The 18,974-nt window shown below is 39.9% G+C and overlaps 1 protein-coding gene across 13 annotated transcripts in view; it reads left to right on the top strand.

Moving 5' to 3' along the window:
- The window catches only part of EBF1 (EBF transcription factor 1), a 395,077-nt gene that overhangs the window by 299,787 nt on the left and 76,316 nt on the right, over positions 1 to 18,974 (top strand). For all 13 annotated transcript variants that reach the window (XM_065874800.1, XM_065874803.1, XM_065874809.1 and 10 more), the window contains one exon: positions 16,080 to 16,206. In XM_065874800.1, coding sequence (XP_065730872.1) covers positions 16,080 to 16,206 — 127 coding nt within the window. The remainder of the gene's footprint in view (positions 1 to 16,079; positions 16,207 to 18,974) is intronic.

The raw sequence follows: 18,974 nt of genomic DNA, 5'->3' as shown, positions 1-18,974 counted from the left end.
TTAGTGCAGGGAGAGAATCTGGTACTGCTCCAAATCCCCAAATCCACTGTATACTGACGAGAAATTGAGAAGTAGCTCACATTTACTAAGGGTTTTCATGCGTAGGCACTTTATGGGTATTATTTTTTTTGATTCTCGTTATAGCCCCATGTTACATACATATATAATAACTAAACCAAATGTCAGAGAGGGTCAGAGATCCACCATCACACTGACAGATAGGGCTAGAGATGGGATTGAACCACAATGTATGTTTTTACAAAGGAAATACAAGCCCACGTTAATGAGAGAGCAAATAGGTAGAATCTTGAGAGTAAGGAAGGACAGGAAGAAGAGAGGAAAAAAAGACATGCACAGTAATCCAGGTGGTACAGTAGTAGGGGTAGTAATAGCAACAGCAGTAGTAACTATGACTGTTGTTTTTAGTCAAAATTAAATTGTGTCTTTTATTTTGGTAGGGCCCAAAGAAATTGGGGGCCATTTCTCCAGGCTTCCACTGGATAGAATCAGAACTTGGTAACTGTGACTATTAAGAGAAGGTATCTATGAAAGTAGAGTATGACTAATATTAGCTAACATTCATTGAGCACTTAGTTCCTGCCAGGTACCATGCTGAGTGTCTGCCGTGGCTCTCACGTGAACCTGGTGACAGCTCGCATGTGCAGCATGTATAACATGCTGTTCTCATTTTACTAACCGGGAAACTGAGCTTGCGGAAGTTAAATAAGCTGTTCAGTTATCAACTGGTGGAGATGCGATGTGAACCCAGACAGTCCAAATCCAGGGCTCACCTTTTTAACCGTCCATGATTTAGCCTATGCCGAAATTTTTACCCTAGGGTTTTACCATATCAGACCAGGGTGGAATTGCCATTGATGCCTTATACTTGATGGTATCTTAACAGTTACTATCACCTCCCAAAGTAAGCTAGACTTGTCATGTAGAGAATCAGAAGAGCGGTCCCTTCATTTTCTAGTTGTGTAAGTTTGTGGGTGGAGCCGTTGGCTTACAGGAAGAATTTACCCTTATGAAGGGTATATGCTTTGTGTTAGAGGCAGAAGACAACCTCTTCTTTTTCTATATGAATGACTAAGTTACTTGTATATTTAAGACAGTTAACCTGTCTGGGCCTCTTCTCTAGAGTAGGACCCCAGTCTATTCAAATTCTTTGTCCCTGGCCACATTTTCTCTTGAGGTTATGCCACCTCTGAGATCTAGTACTTTTCATTTTAAGTAGACTTTTATCTCTTCTCCATTTCTTCACTCTGTCGCTCAAAGCACGCAGGAAGCGGGCTGGTGGGCCAGGACAAGGAGATAACACTTTAGATTAGCAGCTGATGCTATTATTTCGAGTCTCTTTTTAGCTAAAGAAGTCTAAAAAAGAGCCAGAGAAAATAGGGCTGGCTTCATTTACCCTCATCTGTGCCCTTCCTCTACCAACCCAATCTTTTGCAATGAGTAGTTCATTTTAGCTCACTGATGGCCCCCAGTTGGGAAGAAGACAGGTGGCACTGTCCCGTTCCTAACTCAGGGCTGCCTTCTGTGAGCTCCCAAGTTTGGGGTGAACCACAGGGCTTTCCTGTGAATTTGGTTTGCTATCTTTGTTACTCTTCCTTATTGCTTCTCGCCCTTTCTCTTCTCTTTTTACAAAGCAAATTATTTTCCTGATACTCTCGTACTTCTTGTCATGTCTTACACCAGAAGACTTAAAAAAAAAAAATCTTTGTAGTGTTTTATATATAAACCCAGAGAAACCAACAGGGTTGATGTGTGCTAATGTTTAATGTGGGTTGAGTTTTTTTCTTGAATACACATGTACTTCATTGCTTTTGCTTTTGCTTTTCTACCAACCTGTGATTTGGAGGGGCAAGGGGCTCCTGCTACTGGTTTGTCGAGCCAATTGTTATTTTAATATCTCCTTCTGAATTCCTCTAATTTCTAAACAATGAGTACTGGTTGGCTTACCAGCTGGTGTGGAACGCTGGGGTAGGTACTATCCGTGATTAAAGTGAGGCTTTGTGGGATCTGGTATATTATTTAGAAAGACAGCTTGCTCTCATGTAGCAAATTAGAGAGTTACATAATATATTTATGCAATCTAGAGTTAAATTTGTGGTTTAAAATTCCAGCTAAGGTTCTAGAAGGCAGAGAGAGTAGTGTAGTCAGAGGTAGACTGTTCCAGTAACCAATCAGGTTTCTATTATGTCCAGGTGGATCTCTGTGCTGGACATTTTAGGCTCTCACAATCCTTTTAATTAGTCACTGAAATAGCTGAGAGAATTTATACAGCTTATGGTGTTTAAGCTGCCTGTAGAAAATGTCCAGTGGTCGGATTGGCAGGGAGCAGAAGGTGGCGGGCATGGAAGACAACCATCCAAGACAGGATTTAGATTTCACGGGGTAGCAGTGGGCTAGGAGCCAGATAGTAATTATAATCCTTCCATTGTCCAGTCAGAGCACCTATATTTTAGTCATTGTTGGTCACTGGACCTCCATCTCAACATCTGAAAGTGAGGGTCTTAGACCAAATCCTCTTGGAAACCAGCTACAATTCTAGTCATTCCTTTTATCTAGAATTCATTCCCTTGAAACCCCCCCAGCAGTAAGAAGGGTGGGAGTGAGGATGGGTGGGAAGTAACTTCTTCCACTATTGTTTTGTTCTTCACTTTTAGAACACACTTGCAGTATACAATATCATGTTTATTTTGAACTTCATCAAAATGATTTAATTAGCCCCCAAACTGGATCTCCCTATTGATATCTCTTCAGTCCATATTTTCACTCTCTACACTTCACATTCTGGTATCTGATCTACACCTGAGACTTATACCACAATGTTGCTCTGATTCGTCTTCCAGATAGTTCTATGGAATATACCAGTTCTTTCGGATTTTAATAGGCACCCCATGGCAGATGGGGGTGGGAGGTTTTTCCCAGTAAATTTGGGAAACGTTGAGTCAAACAGATTCCACTGGTCCTGTCCTAGAGTTTCCGAGGTACTTATATGCCCTTTGACTATCTAAGACATAGTATGCAGCATGTTCCAAACTTTGTGACCACAGAACCTGTTTTTTCGGGGATCACTTTACAGGAAGATATACTGATAATGGCTGAAGTATATTTAGATTTCATGTTAATGAAGTGAAGTCATGAAACCCAATTATGAAGTGATTGGGCTGGTGTAGATGTAGGAAAATCTGCAATATTTGCAGAGTATTATTCAGATTAGACCAGCAACGTTTGGAGCCATTATTGTTTAATCCTGCAAGGCTCTGAACAGAATTTCTCTCATATTTTACATCTGGTTTTAGTCCGCGCACACTTGACGTTAGATGCCATGTGATTTTGTAGGACAGCTATATTTAAAGATGGCCAGGACCGCTTAGCTCAGATGGGAGAAGCCAGCGTTACATTACTGTATGAACCAGTTAGCCTCATCCAGGGGCCATACACTGTCTTTTTCATCCAGATGAATGTTTTCTTCAACGGCATTCCCAGAGACAGGCAGAAGGCAAAAGAAGCCACTCTTTGGGAAACCTGTGGGTGACCATGGTCAGGTAAATAGCAGTTTGTGGGGCTGAGAAGCAATTTTGCTGCTTGAATCCGGAAGTCAGAAAATAAGGTTTTAAATGCAGTTATTGATTTCTTCCCTTCTTCCTTTCCATATCTACTTTCTATTCTCATGTGTGCACATAGCTCAGAGGAAGGACTGTAAATTTAAAAAAAAGAAAAATAGTATTTGCTCCTCTGTGACATCAAAAAATGAATGACTACAACTCATACATGCTCCCACTGTGAGTTTCCCAGGCCTTATATCCGGCCTTGATTTTCACTGAACCACATGTAGAGTCACAAAATTTTGAGGGCTTTGAGGAGCGTTTCCAGTCATCAACTGCAGCTGTTTTATTTTGAAAGTGAGGAAAAAGAGGTTCCAGCGCCCGCCGGTGCAGTGACTTGTCCTGAGAATGCCTTAGCTAGTTAGTGCTGGGATTTTAGCCCAGTTCTCCAGACACCAACCTCACTCCCCATTCAGCTTTCTCTCGTACCAGGATTTCTCGTGACATTTCCCTAGTTTTTTAACACACTTCCTTATATTTACCAAACCCTCCCAAGTTTTATACATAATAGCATCACAACTCTAACGACTATTATGTGTAACACATTTATATGAGATACAATTCCACTAAAATAAAAAAAATTAAGGTGGAGAAAGACATTGTGTCAAATATCTTCTCTTTCAAAAACTTTTAATATAAATAGGGTACAATGTAAATAGCTGTGTCATCTACTTTACATATATTGAAGCTTACAGGTATAAGTTTAATTCAAAGTTTATTAAATGTACAGGTTTTAAATAATTCCTAATTGCCTACTTTTTCCTAAATACATAAGTTGCCAAGTCTTTATTCAACCTGTACTTATTGATCATCTATTAAGAGGAAGATGCTTAATGCAAAATTTTAAACTTCATTTGTAAAGAATTAAAGGAGTAGTCTGAATCACTTGCATCAAACTTTGAATATGACTTTGAAGAATACCTTTCAAGTCCAAGTTATTTCACAGGGAATGATTTCTAAGTGAGCCAGCGTATTTAAAAAACAGATTAAAAATAGTCTAATGGCCTTTTAAATATAGTTACATAGTTACAACCATGCTCACCTTATGCTTTAAAAATCCTCTAGTCTATATTGTTACTTTTGACTAAGGCACTTTAAGTCTATCCTCTATGTTGATAATTACGGGTTAGTTAAAAGCACCTTTAGGTAGACATTTTCAGCTATTTATTTACGGTGCATTCGGGAGGTACACATATGTGCCTATAACTTGAAAACGGATAAACCACAGAAGTGTGATGTGTTTCTAATTTTAACGTGAATCAAAGACAGAATTCGCAGCTGGCTGCAGTCATGTGACTTTAATGAAGAAAGTCAATATTTATATAGTGTTGTGCTCATTTCATCCATGTGCTCAATGCTGATTGCTGGAATGGCTCCCTGATGATCTGACCTAAAGCTTTTCTCCTTATGCAACCTTACTGGCTTCCTCTTTCCTAAAGCCGTAACTCCGTAGTTGGGATTCAAGCACAGCCCCGTAAGCCTCTGACCTTTCTTTTCAACATCCATACCCACCATTCATCTTAACTTCTGCTCCAGTCACAATGAGTGATTGGATAAAGATGTGGCTCTTTATGCCTGCAGTGATTTTTTCACCTCTGCACTCTTGTCTTGTTTATGCCATTCCTCCTTCCACAATGCTTTTCCCTCCTTTCTGTGCCCAAATCCTTCCACCCTTTCCGATCCAGAAAAAAATCATTTTTGTCTGTGAAATCTTCCCTCACAGCTCTAGATATTGAATATTTTCTCTTTCTCAATTCCTAATGGCCTTATCTGTACCATCTTATGTTCTTATCACTTTCTATCTTTGATTATTGTGACATAAGGGGCTGCCCTCTCCCTTGAAGGCAGGATCCATGCAAAATTCAGCTTAGTCTACAGAGTCTAGCACAGAGCCTTACACTTCAGAGGCATTAATTTATACAAAATAATGTTGAAGGACACTGCTTCTCCTTTCATTCATTCATTCAATCAAACAAATGCGACTTTTTAGCAACTGTTATATTCAGTGCTGCTTCATAGTGCCAGTACCAGATAGACTGCCGTTTAGTTTTTGTTAATGCATGTATAATTAGGTAGTTTATATTTAGATATATTTATTGTGCAGTAAGGATGCACATAAATACCTTAGTGTAAATCTGTTGGTTATGGTGAGGATTAAGTAGTAATAAAACTAACACTTTTTAAGTGATTGATACCAGTGAGGCCTTCTCCTAAACTCATTATAGGCGTTAAGTCAATAAGTCCTTTAATAACACTAGTTAGATAACTAGCCCTTCCCCCTTCCCAGACAATGAAATTGAAGGCCAGAGAGGTTGAGTGACTTTCCAAAGGTCCCACAGCTGGTAATTTGCAAAACTTGGGCTTGAACCAAAATTCTTCTGACTCCAGAGCCATCTTTTTTGTTAACCATCTAAAAAGAAGGTAGTGAAAGCTCATCTATCCAGAGAAGAGTGTTCTAGTCACCGCAGCTCTCCAAAATTCAGCGTGAAACCAGAAGCGAGCCAAAAAAAAAAAAAGAGTAAATATATAAAATAACAGACTTTGAGGTAACCAGAAGAGTAATTTTCAACCAACTATGTTATCTGTTTTGCCAGGTCATAGCAAATTAAAAGGAGCAAACTAGAGGCGGGTTGTTAGAAGCAGGCTCAGTGACAGCAGAAGTGACAGCTTAATGTCAAGGGAAGGAAAGGAAAACCTAAAAAGCAGACGAAGAACTCTATTACCGCGCAGCATGTTAATGGCTGTTCATAATGACAGTGGCCCTGAGTAGTCAAGAAAGAGATGGCAATTATATTCAATATCTTCTGTCTGAAACAGCGTGATGTGTGTAATGCATCCTCGAAAGACTTCAGTGAAAGCAGTTGTGGTGGCACGGTATTTAAAGGGGGTTGGCTTCAGTTTTCCACAGAACTCACTTCCTGGAGGCATGTGTTAAATCAGGAATTACTGAGTATATGTGCAAGGATCACTGTAGATAGGATGCAAATGGGAACTATATCACTAAAGAATGTGAGAATGAGTCACTGTTTAGCATCTTACAGCTTTGATATCCTTTTCTTAGAGCTCTGAAAGAACCTAAAAGACTTTCTGGTGAGACGTGAATTAATTCCCTGCTAGTCCACCTTTTGGTTCTTACGTTTTTGTTCCTAATTCCTAATCTTTGCAGGCAAAGATTCTGCCCTGCAAACCACCAGCTTTGATGACATGCAGCCCCTTCCAAAAATGTATCTGGCCTTCCTTTTTCTTTTATATTTTAATTTTCAAACAAACAAAGCAGCAACCCAGGACCCTAAGCCAGGCCCAACTAGGGAATGATATTCCTTCTTGACTGAATGTAGGAAAGCAAGCCTTGAGAAGGAGCCCATTGTGCAGTTTCAAACCACAGGGGCTGGCGTTACTGGTGTCCAGTCCTCCCCGTCTGGAATACTGTGGACCTCAGGATCTCACCAGTGCTTTTCCAGCTCCCACATGGTCAGGATGGGATCCAGTCTTTAATGGTGCCCAGTTGGCATAAGATTTACATCCTGGGAAGAGAGCTGGAGAAAGTTTATTTAAAAAATAAATTACCGAAAAATAAATAAATCAATCAACCCACAAAACCAAAGGTAGTTGAAGCATAATATATTTATTTTAGCCTTTTTCTCCCCAATCTGTTATTTTGAAAGATGATCTTATTGCTGTTTTGTTTTGTACAATTAACTGCATTGATTTAGGGACCTGGCTAGTTTCTCGGTCAGAAGAATTGGATAGTATATTTTTGTGAATGTTTAATGAGGCTACCAGGAAGTCTGTGGGGGCAAAGTTAAAATAATTCTTTTTCTTTAGTAAAAAGATTTTTTGAATGGGGTGATATTGATGATATCTTTTTGGTAGATTCATAAGGGATGTTATTGAAACTTTATCCTAATTATTAGTGGTGGTTAATGATGTCACGGTATTTACTCATTCAATGTTCAATAAGTATTTATTGAATGTCTGCTAGGTCCAAGGCACTCTTAAAACTGGAAACAGAGTAGTGAAAACAAGAAAGACCAAGTTCGCATCCTCATGGGGCTTATATTCTAGTTGGGGGATGCGGGCAATCAATAGGAAAATAGATCTATATCTCTCTTCTATGTATCTGTGTCTGTGTCAATACCTATGTGAGAGACATTTCAGACAGTGTTAGGAGATACGACTGACGGTTAAAACGTAGATTTTAAATCCCCTTTTAACTCAATTCCTGAGACTTTAGTCTCAAAAGTCTCCTCTGACATTCATACGTAAAGTTTATCTTTGGGAATTCATGGGACCCAACATATTTTGCTAAACATTGGTTTTGTTATTTTCTTGAAAGGACAAAAGGAAACCAGAATGTTTGTGAAACAGTAAATGCTTCCACGCGCTTTCTCTCACGTTCCCTGAGAAATCATATACTGCCTTTGAGACAGGCAATTCTTGGGAATGAAAAAACTCTGGGTTACGAAACCCAGAGAACCCTGATTAGGGAACAAACCAGAATACACTGAGAGAAAAGAGCTAGCATCCCCTGATTTATGTTGTATCCACTTCAGGGGAATAGAGATAAAATATGTAGGTACAGCCAGCACAGTGCCCAAGAATAGACACTGATCATATTTCAACTTTCTTTAAGAACTCCAGAAAATAATATTTTGTAAACACCATGTTTAACTACAGAAAGATGAATGCCCCAGAGTGGAAGGAAAATAAGTTTTCTTGTGTGGTCACCATCACTGTGGTGTCTCTTTAAAGCTCCTTGGTCGATTTGGTTTTGAAGCTTTAATTATGCTTTTATGTTATAGTTTCCTTATTTAAGTGTCTGTTTTATGTCCATCACTCAGCACCCCCTGCCTATCTCAAAAGAGATGGATATTATTATCCTAATTGAGGAGGAGGGAGAATGCTGTGAGAATTATTAATGCATAAATTAAAAAATTAATCTGGAAAGTGCATTAGGGTCCCTAGAGAAGCTTTACCCAAACACAAAGCATATTTAACATTATTGTCTGTACTCCCACAGAGCAGGAGCTGGTGCAGGATAAGATGGTAAAGTGAGGCACAGAGGGTGACACTGGCTGAATGGGCCAGTGTACCTTAGAACCCAGACTCCTGGAGGGGTGATACCTAAAAACCACTGTACCAGTGCCCACTTTAGCCTTTTTCTAGTCATAACTGTTAATTATTTTTCCAGAGAAGAAACTTTAACTTTTCCTTCCTTTTACCCCTTCTCTTTAAGTCTTTGCTTGTTTTCGAGTTTTTTGGTTTTATTTTTACTTTTAGTGTTGAAAGTGATTAAGGCTAAAATATTAAGTCCTAAGGGTGGTAATGAAAAATCACTGGTGCGCTTTCTAGTAATCCCAGTTATCTTTTTGGCTTTGTAGCATGGAACTTCAAATTGCATTTATTTCATATAGTTCCATCGGTTGGAAAACGTGCATAAAGGCTTATCTTAGAATTGCTCTTTTGTTTTGCTGGGACATAATTCTCAGCCAACCTCTCACCAGTGAGAAAGGTTATTTTGAGAACCTGCTGTGTTCCCAGAACATTTTTGAATGCAGGAGAGGCTGAGGACCCATTCTACCCTGTTAACAGTGGAGGTAGGATGAAAAGTACAAGTGCCAGGAATTATGGAAAAACAATAAACAGTAGTAGGAAGGGACAGCTGTGGTTGTATAAAGGTGGTCATCAGTCAGGCAGACTTGCTTCTTATCGGTTCCCTGGTCATTTTTCTTAACTTTCCTGAAATTCATTTTTCACATCTGTGAACCAGCTACTACCCGTGCCTGTCCCTAATACTATAGGACAGAAATCACTGAAGGAGTTTCTCACAGTATGTGGCACAGAGTAAGAAGACAATGAAAAGTCTCTGCTGCCGGAGTCACCATCAAGGTCATCACCACCATCCATTTAGTGTGAGCTACAGGGATACAGATAGTAAGAGCTACTGGCTCTCAGAGAAGAAGGTGATTCCCAAGACTTGTCCTTTTCCCCTAGAATTCTCCAACATGTCTCCATCAATATTTTAAAATACTAGGTACTCTCATTCACCCACCACGTGGGTCACACTTTTGATCCTGCTAGAGACTTTTATAAAAACCATTTGGAGAATTACCGTCTCCCATGCCCCTCTTCTGGACTTCCAGGCTGCAGACTGCCTCTTTGGGGTTTTGTTTCCAACCCTATGCATCTTTCATGATTCTCTGTGCACCCATAGAGGGAGTCGTTCCTCTTTCCTGTTTCCCACTTCTGTCAAGGACAGGCTTCACCCACCGCTCCCCATGTCTGCATCCTGTCTCTCACGGTCACAGCAGCTTCACTTCGTACCCAGAGGCCACAGCAAGTGTGCCTCGCCTGGCCGACCACTCGGGACTCTTCTGCTCTTGTGCTCTGAGTCTGGAGAAGAGAAAATGCTCACACAGGCAGCTCGGAGGGAGCAAAATTGCTGTCACCGGCAGGTCCTTGGTGTGCTGGCAGCCTCTTCTGGGGCCTTGCAGAGACCATGTGTGTTTCTTTCATTGCGATACCACACTTAAAAATGATTGCTTCTGATTATAATATTAACGCATTCTGATTGCTGAGAAGCCTGAAAATTCAGGGAGGTAAGCAGAGGAAAATATAATTACCCGTAACTTTACCATCTAGTGGTAACTCCTCTTAACACTTCGATGATTTTCCTTTTGGTCTTTCTTCCATGCAAATATATATCTAATTCTTATATAATCACATACAATACATATTGCGCAAAACTGATAGTATTCTACTTTTGATTTTAGTAATATTTTTCTCATGATAAAAGTAATACCTGTAAATGTATGAATTTATTTATTCCAGAATTATCTATATGATTATTATTTCCTGTGCAAGCACATGCACACTCTCTCACACACACAAATAAACACAGAAGTACACACACACACGCACACGAGGAGGAATCAGGAGAGACAGAAGATGTATCACATCTAATGTCATCAGTCTAGAAATAAACACTGCTGTTGGAGCATTGATCTTTTGTGGCCCACTTTTTAGTATTGCTTAACCATTTTGTTCTTTGTTTCGCCTTATCCCTTCTCGCTGGAATGAGTCCCAGACCTTTAGACATCTTCTTTTTTTTACCACTTAGATGATATCTGAGCAGTAGTCTCCTGCAGGGACCTGAGTGCTGGGCCAGTTGGGTAATTAATTTTAAGAGCAACTTAGGGAATGAGGGTTAAATATTGTCAGGTTAAGAACGGTGAGTTCTTATGGATAGGGATTGCTTGCTTAATGCAATCAAACATCTAGTAGAATTCTGGTCCAATTTACACAAGTATTTATTTCAGAAATATTTGGGAAATATCCTGTATGTAAGGCATTCAGTTTAATACTTTAGAGGCTACAGATATGAATTAGACCCCGTAGCTGATCTTAGGGACCGTCTAATGGGAGAAAGATGTGTAAGAAAATCTTTATGGCACAAAGTAAGATAGGATGCCTTCCATAGTATACATTCTGTAATTATATAAATTCTTACAAAGGTGCAGGTAACTGTGGATCAGGTAAAACTTACTGGAAGAGAGAGCATCTGGTGAGGGTCTTAAAGAACAAGAGGAATATCATAGGGGAAAATTTAGGCAAGAAATGGCATGAACAGAGCAAAGATGTTAGGCAAGGCCGTGGTGTTTTCATGTATCCGCATGGCCTTCAGAGTGTGGAAGGGCAGAGTGGGGAGGGTGACTAGCAAGGGTGATCAGCTGTCAGGCCTTAGAGCACCTGACTACCATGCCAAGGAGTCTGGACTATACACCAGACACAAAGGGGGCAGGTGAGGTTTTGAGTCAGGGCATGCTGTGGTGAGATTGAGTTGAAGAAGATAGTTCTGGCGGTGAAGGTAGAAGTAGAGAGAGACCATTTAGAAGGCAGTTATAATATTGCAGTCATCTGAGTAAGAAATGGTGACAACCTGAACAGGATAAAGAAGCCAGGCAAGGGGCCAGTGGAATTCAGTGGAGGGTAAAATCAACATGACTAAAAGAAAAGTTGAAGGGAGAAAAAACATAAGATGATCCTAAGTTTTCTATTTTGGGTGATTCAAAGGAGAGTGTTCCCTTAGCTGAGAGAGGGAACACAGGAGCAAGAAATTCACTTATAGGTAGGAAGATGATAAATGTATCTTGGGCCCTGTTGAGATTGAGGTGGCAATAAGACAAGTTCAGGGAGATTCTGTTACTCTGTTTTTCATAAAAATGTGGTGCTTGGCCAAAGAGATCAAAGCTACAGGTGTGGATTTGGAAGTCAGTTTAGGCGAGGTGATTGAGCCAATGAGTGAATTCAAGAAATGTCAGGCAAGTGAAAAAGAAAGAGATCTAGAACAAGACTTGTGAAATTTCTACAGTTAACAAGTTGGCAGAAAGAAATAGTTGGCACATGAAGAGAACAGGAACCAATGAATATGAGAGGAGCCCTGGAAAACACTTAACAGGCGTAAGAGATGGGTTTTCTTCTACTGTTTCAAATAATGTTAGTTAACTTGCTTGACCCTCAACTTTTCTCATCTGGAATACATATCCCATAAGGATGGGTTTTAAAAGAGTGAATGTGAAAGTGCTTTGATAAACCATCAGATGCTCTGCAAGTCTTAGGTCTCATAATTAGTGTCACAGAAGTGAAGAAAGTGTAGACTTCCAAAAAGGAAGAAAGTAGTGTCAGATGCTACAGGGTTTCAGAAGAATATTTATTTTTAGCTCGTTTGGTTTGTGATTTAAGGAAGTTAAGTCAAAAGAGTGAATCTGTTCTCTAATCACTTAGAATAGAATTTCCCAAAGTGTGGGGTACGTGCCCCGTGGTTGTACAAGAGACCATTTTGGATTCGACACAGACATTAAGTAGAACTGAATCACATCATGAGAAAGTGATTTTCCTTTTATTTCTCTTTTAATCCTTCTGATTTATGTTAAGGGACAAAGTCTCATTTGGGGCAAAGAAGTCTGTAACGTCCAGCACTAGCTACACTCCCTTTTCAATAAACCCACGCAGGTTGTCAACATTATCTAGCTAGGATTTAACATCATATTAACCTTAAGATTACCACCCACAGTTCCTTCTTATTTTTGGCAGGGGATACCAGTTGCGATAATAATATAGCTTCCTTTTAAAATAAGTTATTTTAAACAAAAAGTTAACCAATTAAAAAATTTTAAGTACATAATTGTATAGGTGGTTTATAGATGCGGCAAAACTAAGAAAGTGGTATTCCAGTGATGGAAGTTCGGAAAACTTAGACTTACTAGAGCCCTTCCTCCTTCGGTAACTTAGAGGGGCTGCCTTAGTTCAGCCAGGTTGGAACAATGTGGGAAATTTATCCTGAGATGGGGGGAGGGGTTTGGAGGTGGGTCTTGAGTTCTAGACTTCCAAATCTAGACCCTGTCTTTTCCCTAACATGTTGAGTCAATTTTTGAAGCCAATAGACTTTTCTGGACTTTTGTGCCCTGCTAATGAAGTGAGAGTGTTAGTTTTAAATGATTACTAGCATTCCTTCCTGTAATAAATACTGTAATTCTTTGAGTGATTAGTAATTAAGCCTCTGCTTTCAACTGACGGAAGTTAGATACAAGTTTTTCCTTCTGTAAGCCATCAGTATCATGTGTCAGTGCTAGAGCCTGTTCCCAGACTAACATCCACAGCAAGGAAAACATCAACAAATTCACTCTCTAATGGTGATTCATATTCTGCCTCATTTGCGAAGGATAGTTATTTCAAGAATGAATCTCTGCTTTAGTTAGAGTGATTGATTAAAACTGAAAATAAAATTGTAAATGAAAATTTGTTTCAATTTCCTGAGCCTAGTACTTTATGCCAACACCCCACTCTCTTAGTAGTTTCTTTGCAGTCATATCTAATCAATCTGTAAGGCCCATTTTGTTTCTTAGTGTATCAACTCATAGGTAATAAGTACTTATGCTTAAAAACATGTCTCAATTGTCTGCTGATATCTTTCCATCTTTTAAGATGTATTTCCCCTGAGAAAAGGGAGGGCAGGTGAAGTATTTTGTAACTGGCTAAAAGTTCTCCTAAATATTCTCGTGAATTAATGTTACTCTACAGTCCAAGTAACTCTTAAGATAGAAGCGTACCACTTATTTGGAATATAACTATATTCCAAATATATAACCTTCCACCATCAGAAACATAGCCAAGGACCAGGCAGTAAGTGAAAAATGGATATAGCATGTAGATTAACACACACACACAGTCTTTGGATCTGAAAATTTTGAGTTTGATAGTACCTTTAAAAAGTTTAAAGGTATGAATATAAACAATTTCTTTTTTATGATTAGATAGGAAGAATTTGTTCCTGTCATTTTTTGAACTGCATTGGGGTCACTTTTTTGCTCTTATTTGCTCTAATGAGCGTGATTTGTGCAAGCAGTTTAACAATTTATGATTCTGTTTTCACATCTGAAAAAGCGATAAAAATACTTACGATCGTTCTGACCAAATTAGTGTTTGCAAGTAAAATCCTCGGCAATGTAGTAGATAACCTACGTACTCAACAAGTGTTAATCCCAACATTGCACAAACACTGTCCGATCAGTTGAGATTAAACACGCACTTGATTTTGGAAGGTCATCTTTTACTGCTCTTCAGAGCCTCTTTTCTTCTCCTATTCTCTATATAATAGTAAACTTGATTTCCTGATTTCGATGCTTAAAGATTAGAAGAGCAGTATAGAAGGTGCAAAGGACACCAGGAGGTAAAAAGACAAAAAAAAAAAAAAAGAATAAAATAGAAATAATTTAAAACTCATAGGTATCCAGGGCCATTTAGTGCAGGGGAAAATAGCCCCTCATACCTCAGTGGTCACTTAGGGCTTTTCTGTATTACAGAAGATATATAGATCTAAGATAAATAGAGCTTTGATACAAGATATAAGAAGGGGTGTTCCAAACGAAAATCTTGATTTATCAAGGCTAAATTAAATGATGTATACTTTGCTTACTTTAGAAAACATACAGTGCATTTTGGAAGAATTTCAGTATGAAAAGGTCAAAATCTTAAATATTTTTTGTGCTTTTATGGATAAACCCTTAGCCGTCTGAAAAACTTAGCCATGGAGAGCTCAGTCTCCAGGGGTTCCACATAAGCACGGTATTAGTGAAGTATCTTCTGTGTGTTTCCAGCAAATAAACTAAGGGTCCACACATTCTATGGAAGAGGATAGGCATTTCTAATTACTAAGTTAAAATGATTTTTATGCAGATGACCTTTATGTTTCAAGAAAGAGCATTTGAAAGAAATTACTGGCGGATTTTAGCAGTAGCAACTTTCTTACATTCTTTCTGCCAGGACTTTGTGCTAGGACAGTTTACCCAGGCAGGACGCAGGGGCTGGCATTTGTGGGTGTCACCTGGATTCTCATGGTGTCACCTGTGATTCTCTGGGCAAAACATTTGAATTTGCACGTTGAAACAAAAGCCCTTTCTAAGTTATAAGAACAGCACAAACATGAGTTAGTATAAACTCAAGTGATCACCCGTTGCATACTGACTCAGTACCGCAGCACTGATCTAAGTGCGTCTGAAAGGAGTAACGGATGGGCTGTTGCACACACCACAGAGAGAGCACGCAGAGTCCAGCACCATCAGAGAGGTCAGCCAGTCAAATACCAGGGCTGGGGTTTTCAAAGAACCAGATAATGCCAGTTTTATGGCCGTTAATAACATTTTAGTTATATAAACAAAGATACGAGTACTAAAAAATAAATTCTGCTTTGCAGTGTACTCTGGCTGCCAACAGGGTTCAGAAATGACCTTTCTCATTGTGCACGTGGCATTGCATAATGGACCACTGATCATCCTTCAGCCCCCTCCCCAACTTTCCATTTCCCTTTTATGGACAGTCCTTAGTTCTGCTAGATCCCTCAGCTATTTCAGGGAGGCACATTCTTGGGTTTCCCCTTTAAAGCTCTTTGATTGTGCCTCTGGTAGTTAATGCACCAAATGGTCTTCAGGGGCATTTCCTACATGTGCTCTGCAGCTAATCAGAGCACCTTGGCCCACTGATTTCCTACCTCTGTGTTTTGCACATGTTTAAGGGCTCACTTCAAACACCAGGCCCACCAGCTTCTGGAGAGGAGGGGCAGAGCTCAGCTCTGATTTGGGTGTCTGCTTCAAACAGCGATTTTCCAAAGGATATCCTGTAGTAGATAAATCATTTCATTAGGCCAGGTTCACTTTTCAAACCAGGAAGCAGAGTGCCTGCCGTGTAGGAAAACTCAGATAAAGTTGTTATGGCTATGCTCAGAGCACTTGTAAATATTGTCGTCAGTGTCTTTTATACAGGTTCCATCACGATTGTATTTAAACACTGACAGGTTAATTATGTGTTTGAAGGCTATGTTTATTGAGAGCTGATAAGAAACATATGAAATGAGTCCTTTACGTAATGCAGTGACAATGTTTTTTTTCCCAAATGTCTCCCCCCTAGCTGATTACTCCTCATGCCATCCGGGTGCAAACTCCTCCTCGGCACATCCCTGGTGTTGTAGAGGTCACATTGTCCTACAAATCCAAACAGTTCTGCAAAGGGACACCGGGAAGATTCATTTACACAGGTAAGAACTACTGCAGATGGTGGACAGAGCTGCCTTGGCCTTGTGGGTCTTTGATGCTATCTTGTATATATGTGTGTGCGTTATTCTAAAATCTGTTTTCTCTTAAGACCCACTTTCCTTCTCCATTTCACCCTATGTTTGACCAAATGAGGTGCTGCTACTACTACTACTACTATAATTATTTAAGAATTCATCTGGGTGTCCGTGTTGAATGACAGGGTCTGTTGAAATCATGGGTTGGATACCTAAAGCAGCAGCATGAGAAATAAGGGAAGAGGAAAGGAGCGCTCGACAATCCTGTCTCTCTGGATGTTAAACCATCTGTGTGGCAGTTCGTTTGCTTTATGGAGTAGGGGTGTGCTTTCATGCCCAGTACGGCGTTCTTCTAGCTTGGTCGTGGCACTTGTATTAACGACAATTGGTGATTTTCGTATTTCATTCTGAATTGGTGCTTTCTTTCCCTGTAAGCTGCATTTTTCAACCCCCCCCCACCACCCCCGCAACCGACTGCCCCCTGCCACCCCAAAGAGCCTTGGCACATGGACCTGCCTTGCAGTAAGAAGCTAGGGTTATAGGGTGAATGTGAATTTCCTCCCGTCACGTGGAGAGAACCAGACATGTTCTCTATGGAAATACATCAAGTGCATAGTCTGAGTGCCCAGTGTGTACTTGAAGAGATCCTCAGATTGTTGTGTGCAAACCAGACAGTCTTTAGGGAACCAAACAGATCCCTAACCGAGGGATCTTTTTTGCAATCCAGATTCTGATTCAGTAGCTCTGGGTGGGACCTGAGACTCTGCATTTCTAACAAGCTCCGAAGGTGAGGTGGATGATCCTGGTCCGAGGACCACCCTGGGAGTGGTAACATTCTAGGTCCTCTGTTGAGTAGCAGTCATCGCTGGGTAGCTGTCTCCAGAAACTGGCCCCATGTTTCCTTCTTCATTCAATAAAGGACCAGAAGGCCAGCTTAAGTACAGAGTGTAAGTTGCTTTCACACAAGGAGACTCCAGAGCATGAAGGGATAACTGTGCTAACACATCCTGATTATAACCATACAATTAAATGGACAAATTTTATTTTGCTGTGACATTTTACCTCGAAGCATCTTTCCTTTTGTATTTTAACACTAGGAACAAAACCGACCGTGCTTATTAGTGACTCTCCACCCCCCCCCCCCAAAATTATAAAAACAATTAATGCATCCTGACCCTTGGAAAGGCCTCCCAGCCCTTTAAACAAAATGTAGGTTTGGTGCCTGCCTGACTATTAGTTTTAGTTAATTGAAAATTATAGGATTGACCCAAGAGGAAAATTTTGTTTGCACTCCAATCACTTTTACAAATTAAGGAAAATTACCACAATTTTGTTTAGCTAAGGTTTCACACTGAGTTCAAGAAATTAGCTCAGCCGTCCCAACAAAGTCAGCACTTTGTTAGTGAGCACTTGAAAAAACAATAGTCTATCTGGAGTTTTGTGGTGTATACAAACGAAGCATGGAGAAAGCGATGATGCTTTATAGAAGTAGGCCAAGTGTTTTTAATTAGGCTCATTGGTTCAGCGTAAGTTTTGAAGAACAATCAAACTAGCAGATTAGCTGTTTCTTTTAAAGCTAGGATTTCTTGCCATTCATTTTTCCCATGAGAACTTCCACATAGCGCTATTTTTTTTTTTTTTTTTTTTACAAGCCTCATTATGGGCCTGCAGGAAAAGGACCAAATGAAACTTCTGATACTGTAACATTCCCCACCATCATTCCGATGGATGGGAGTTTTTCACAATGTTCTTCACTGAACTCAGTGTTCTGGAACATATTACAAAACCACAGAGGCCAAATGTTTTCTCTGAGGAGTTTGGACTCTGTTTTTGGCCGAAAACATTTAGGCCTCGCTGGCTGCTTATTTACTCTGCCATTAAGGACAAGAAAAGGAGAAGAAAAAGAAGAAGAAGAAAATGCTCGTGTGATGGGAGGAACGAGAGGCGATCAGGCATGATTCCGCTTTGGTGACAACGTCCCTGCCCATTAATGGTTCCATTTTGTGGTCAAGACTCCTTTAGAAGAAATTATTTTTAATCGGTGTTCAACGAAATATCCCCTTGAGCCACCTGGCCATAAAAGTTAAAAAAAAAAAAATCATCCCCATTAAATTACTTAAGTTCTCAAAAGAAAATAGCTAGGGGACCCATCGTTATTGGGAGTTTTTTTAACCATTAAAAAAATTGCCATCAATTTAAGAAATCACATCTTGGAAAACTCGTATGAGATGGGAATCAAGATCAAAGGTAAAAGCGGCAGATTTGCAAGTCTAGCAAGGTAGTTAAGGATAAGAGAGAGAAATCCTGGGTGTGCACTCCAGGATTTCCTGCACGTGTGTAAGTGTGTGGGAAATTTAAAGTATGAAAAAATGCTTCTGCTGATCTTGCCTCAAACTGTGGGCAAGAGACAAGAAGACTTAGTTTTTTAAGTATTCTAAGAGAGACTCTCACCTCTCCCTGCATTGGAAAAATAAAATTTTCAAAGAAACTGGTACAAAAACTTCCCTGTTGATGTAGCTGGCTGTTCACAGTCACTGTGACATTACACCATTTCGAGCAAAAGGGAGTCTCTGTTAATTTCTGAACTACACCTGGAACTCTTGATCATTATCATGAAGTGTTTATGGCTGCTGCTGCCAAGCCTCTGTGATTTGCTCAGTTTACCTCTCTGCTTGTCACCACTTTCTAGCGGAGGCACAGGGATGGGTTGTAAATCCTCTCTGTTCTTCATATCC

Source organism: Phocoena phocoena, chromosome 3, assembly GCF_963924675.1.
Source record: "Phocoena phocoena chromosome 3, mPhoPho1.1, whole genome shotgun sequence".
Lineage (NCBI taxonomy): Eukaryota > Metazoa > Chordata > Mammalia > Artiodactyla > Phocoenidae > Phocoena > Phocoena phocoena.
Note: the sequence above shows the minus strand (reverse complement) of the source record. Positions and strands in the feature narration are given on the sequence as shown.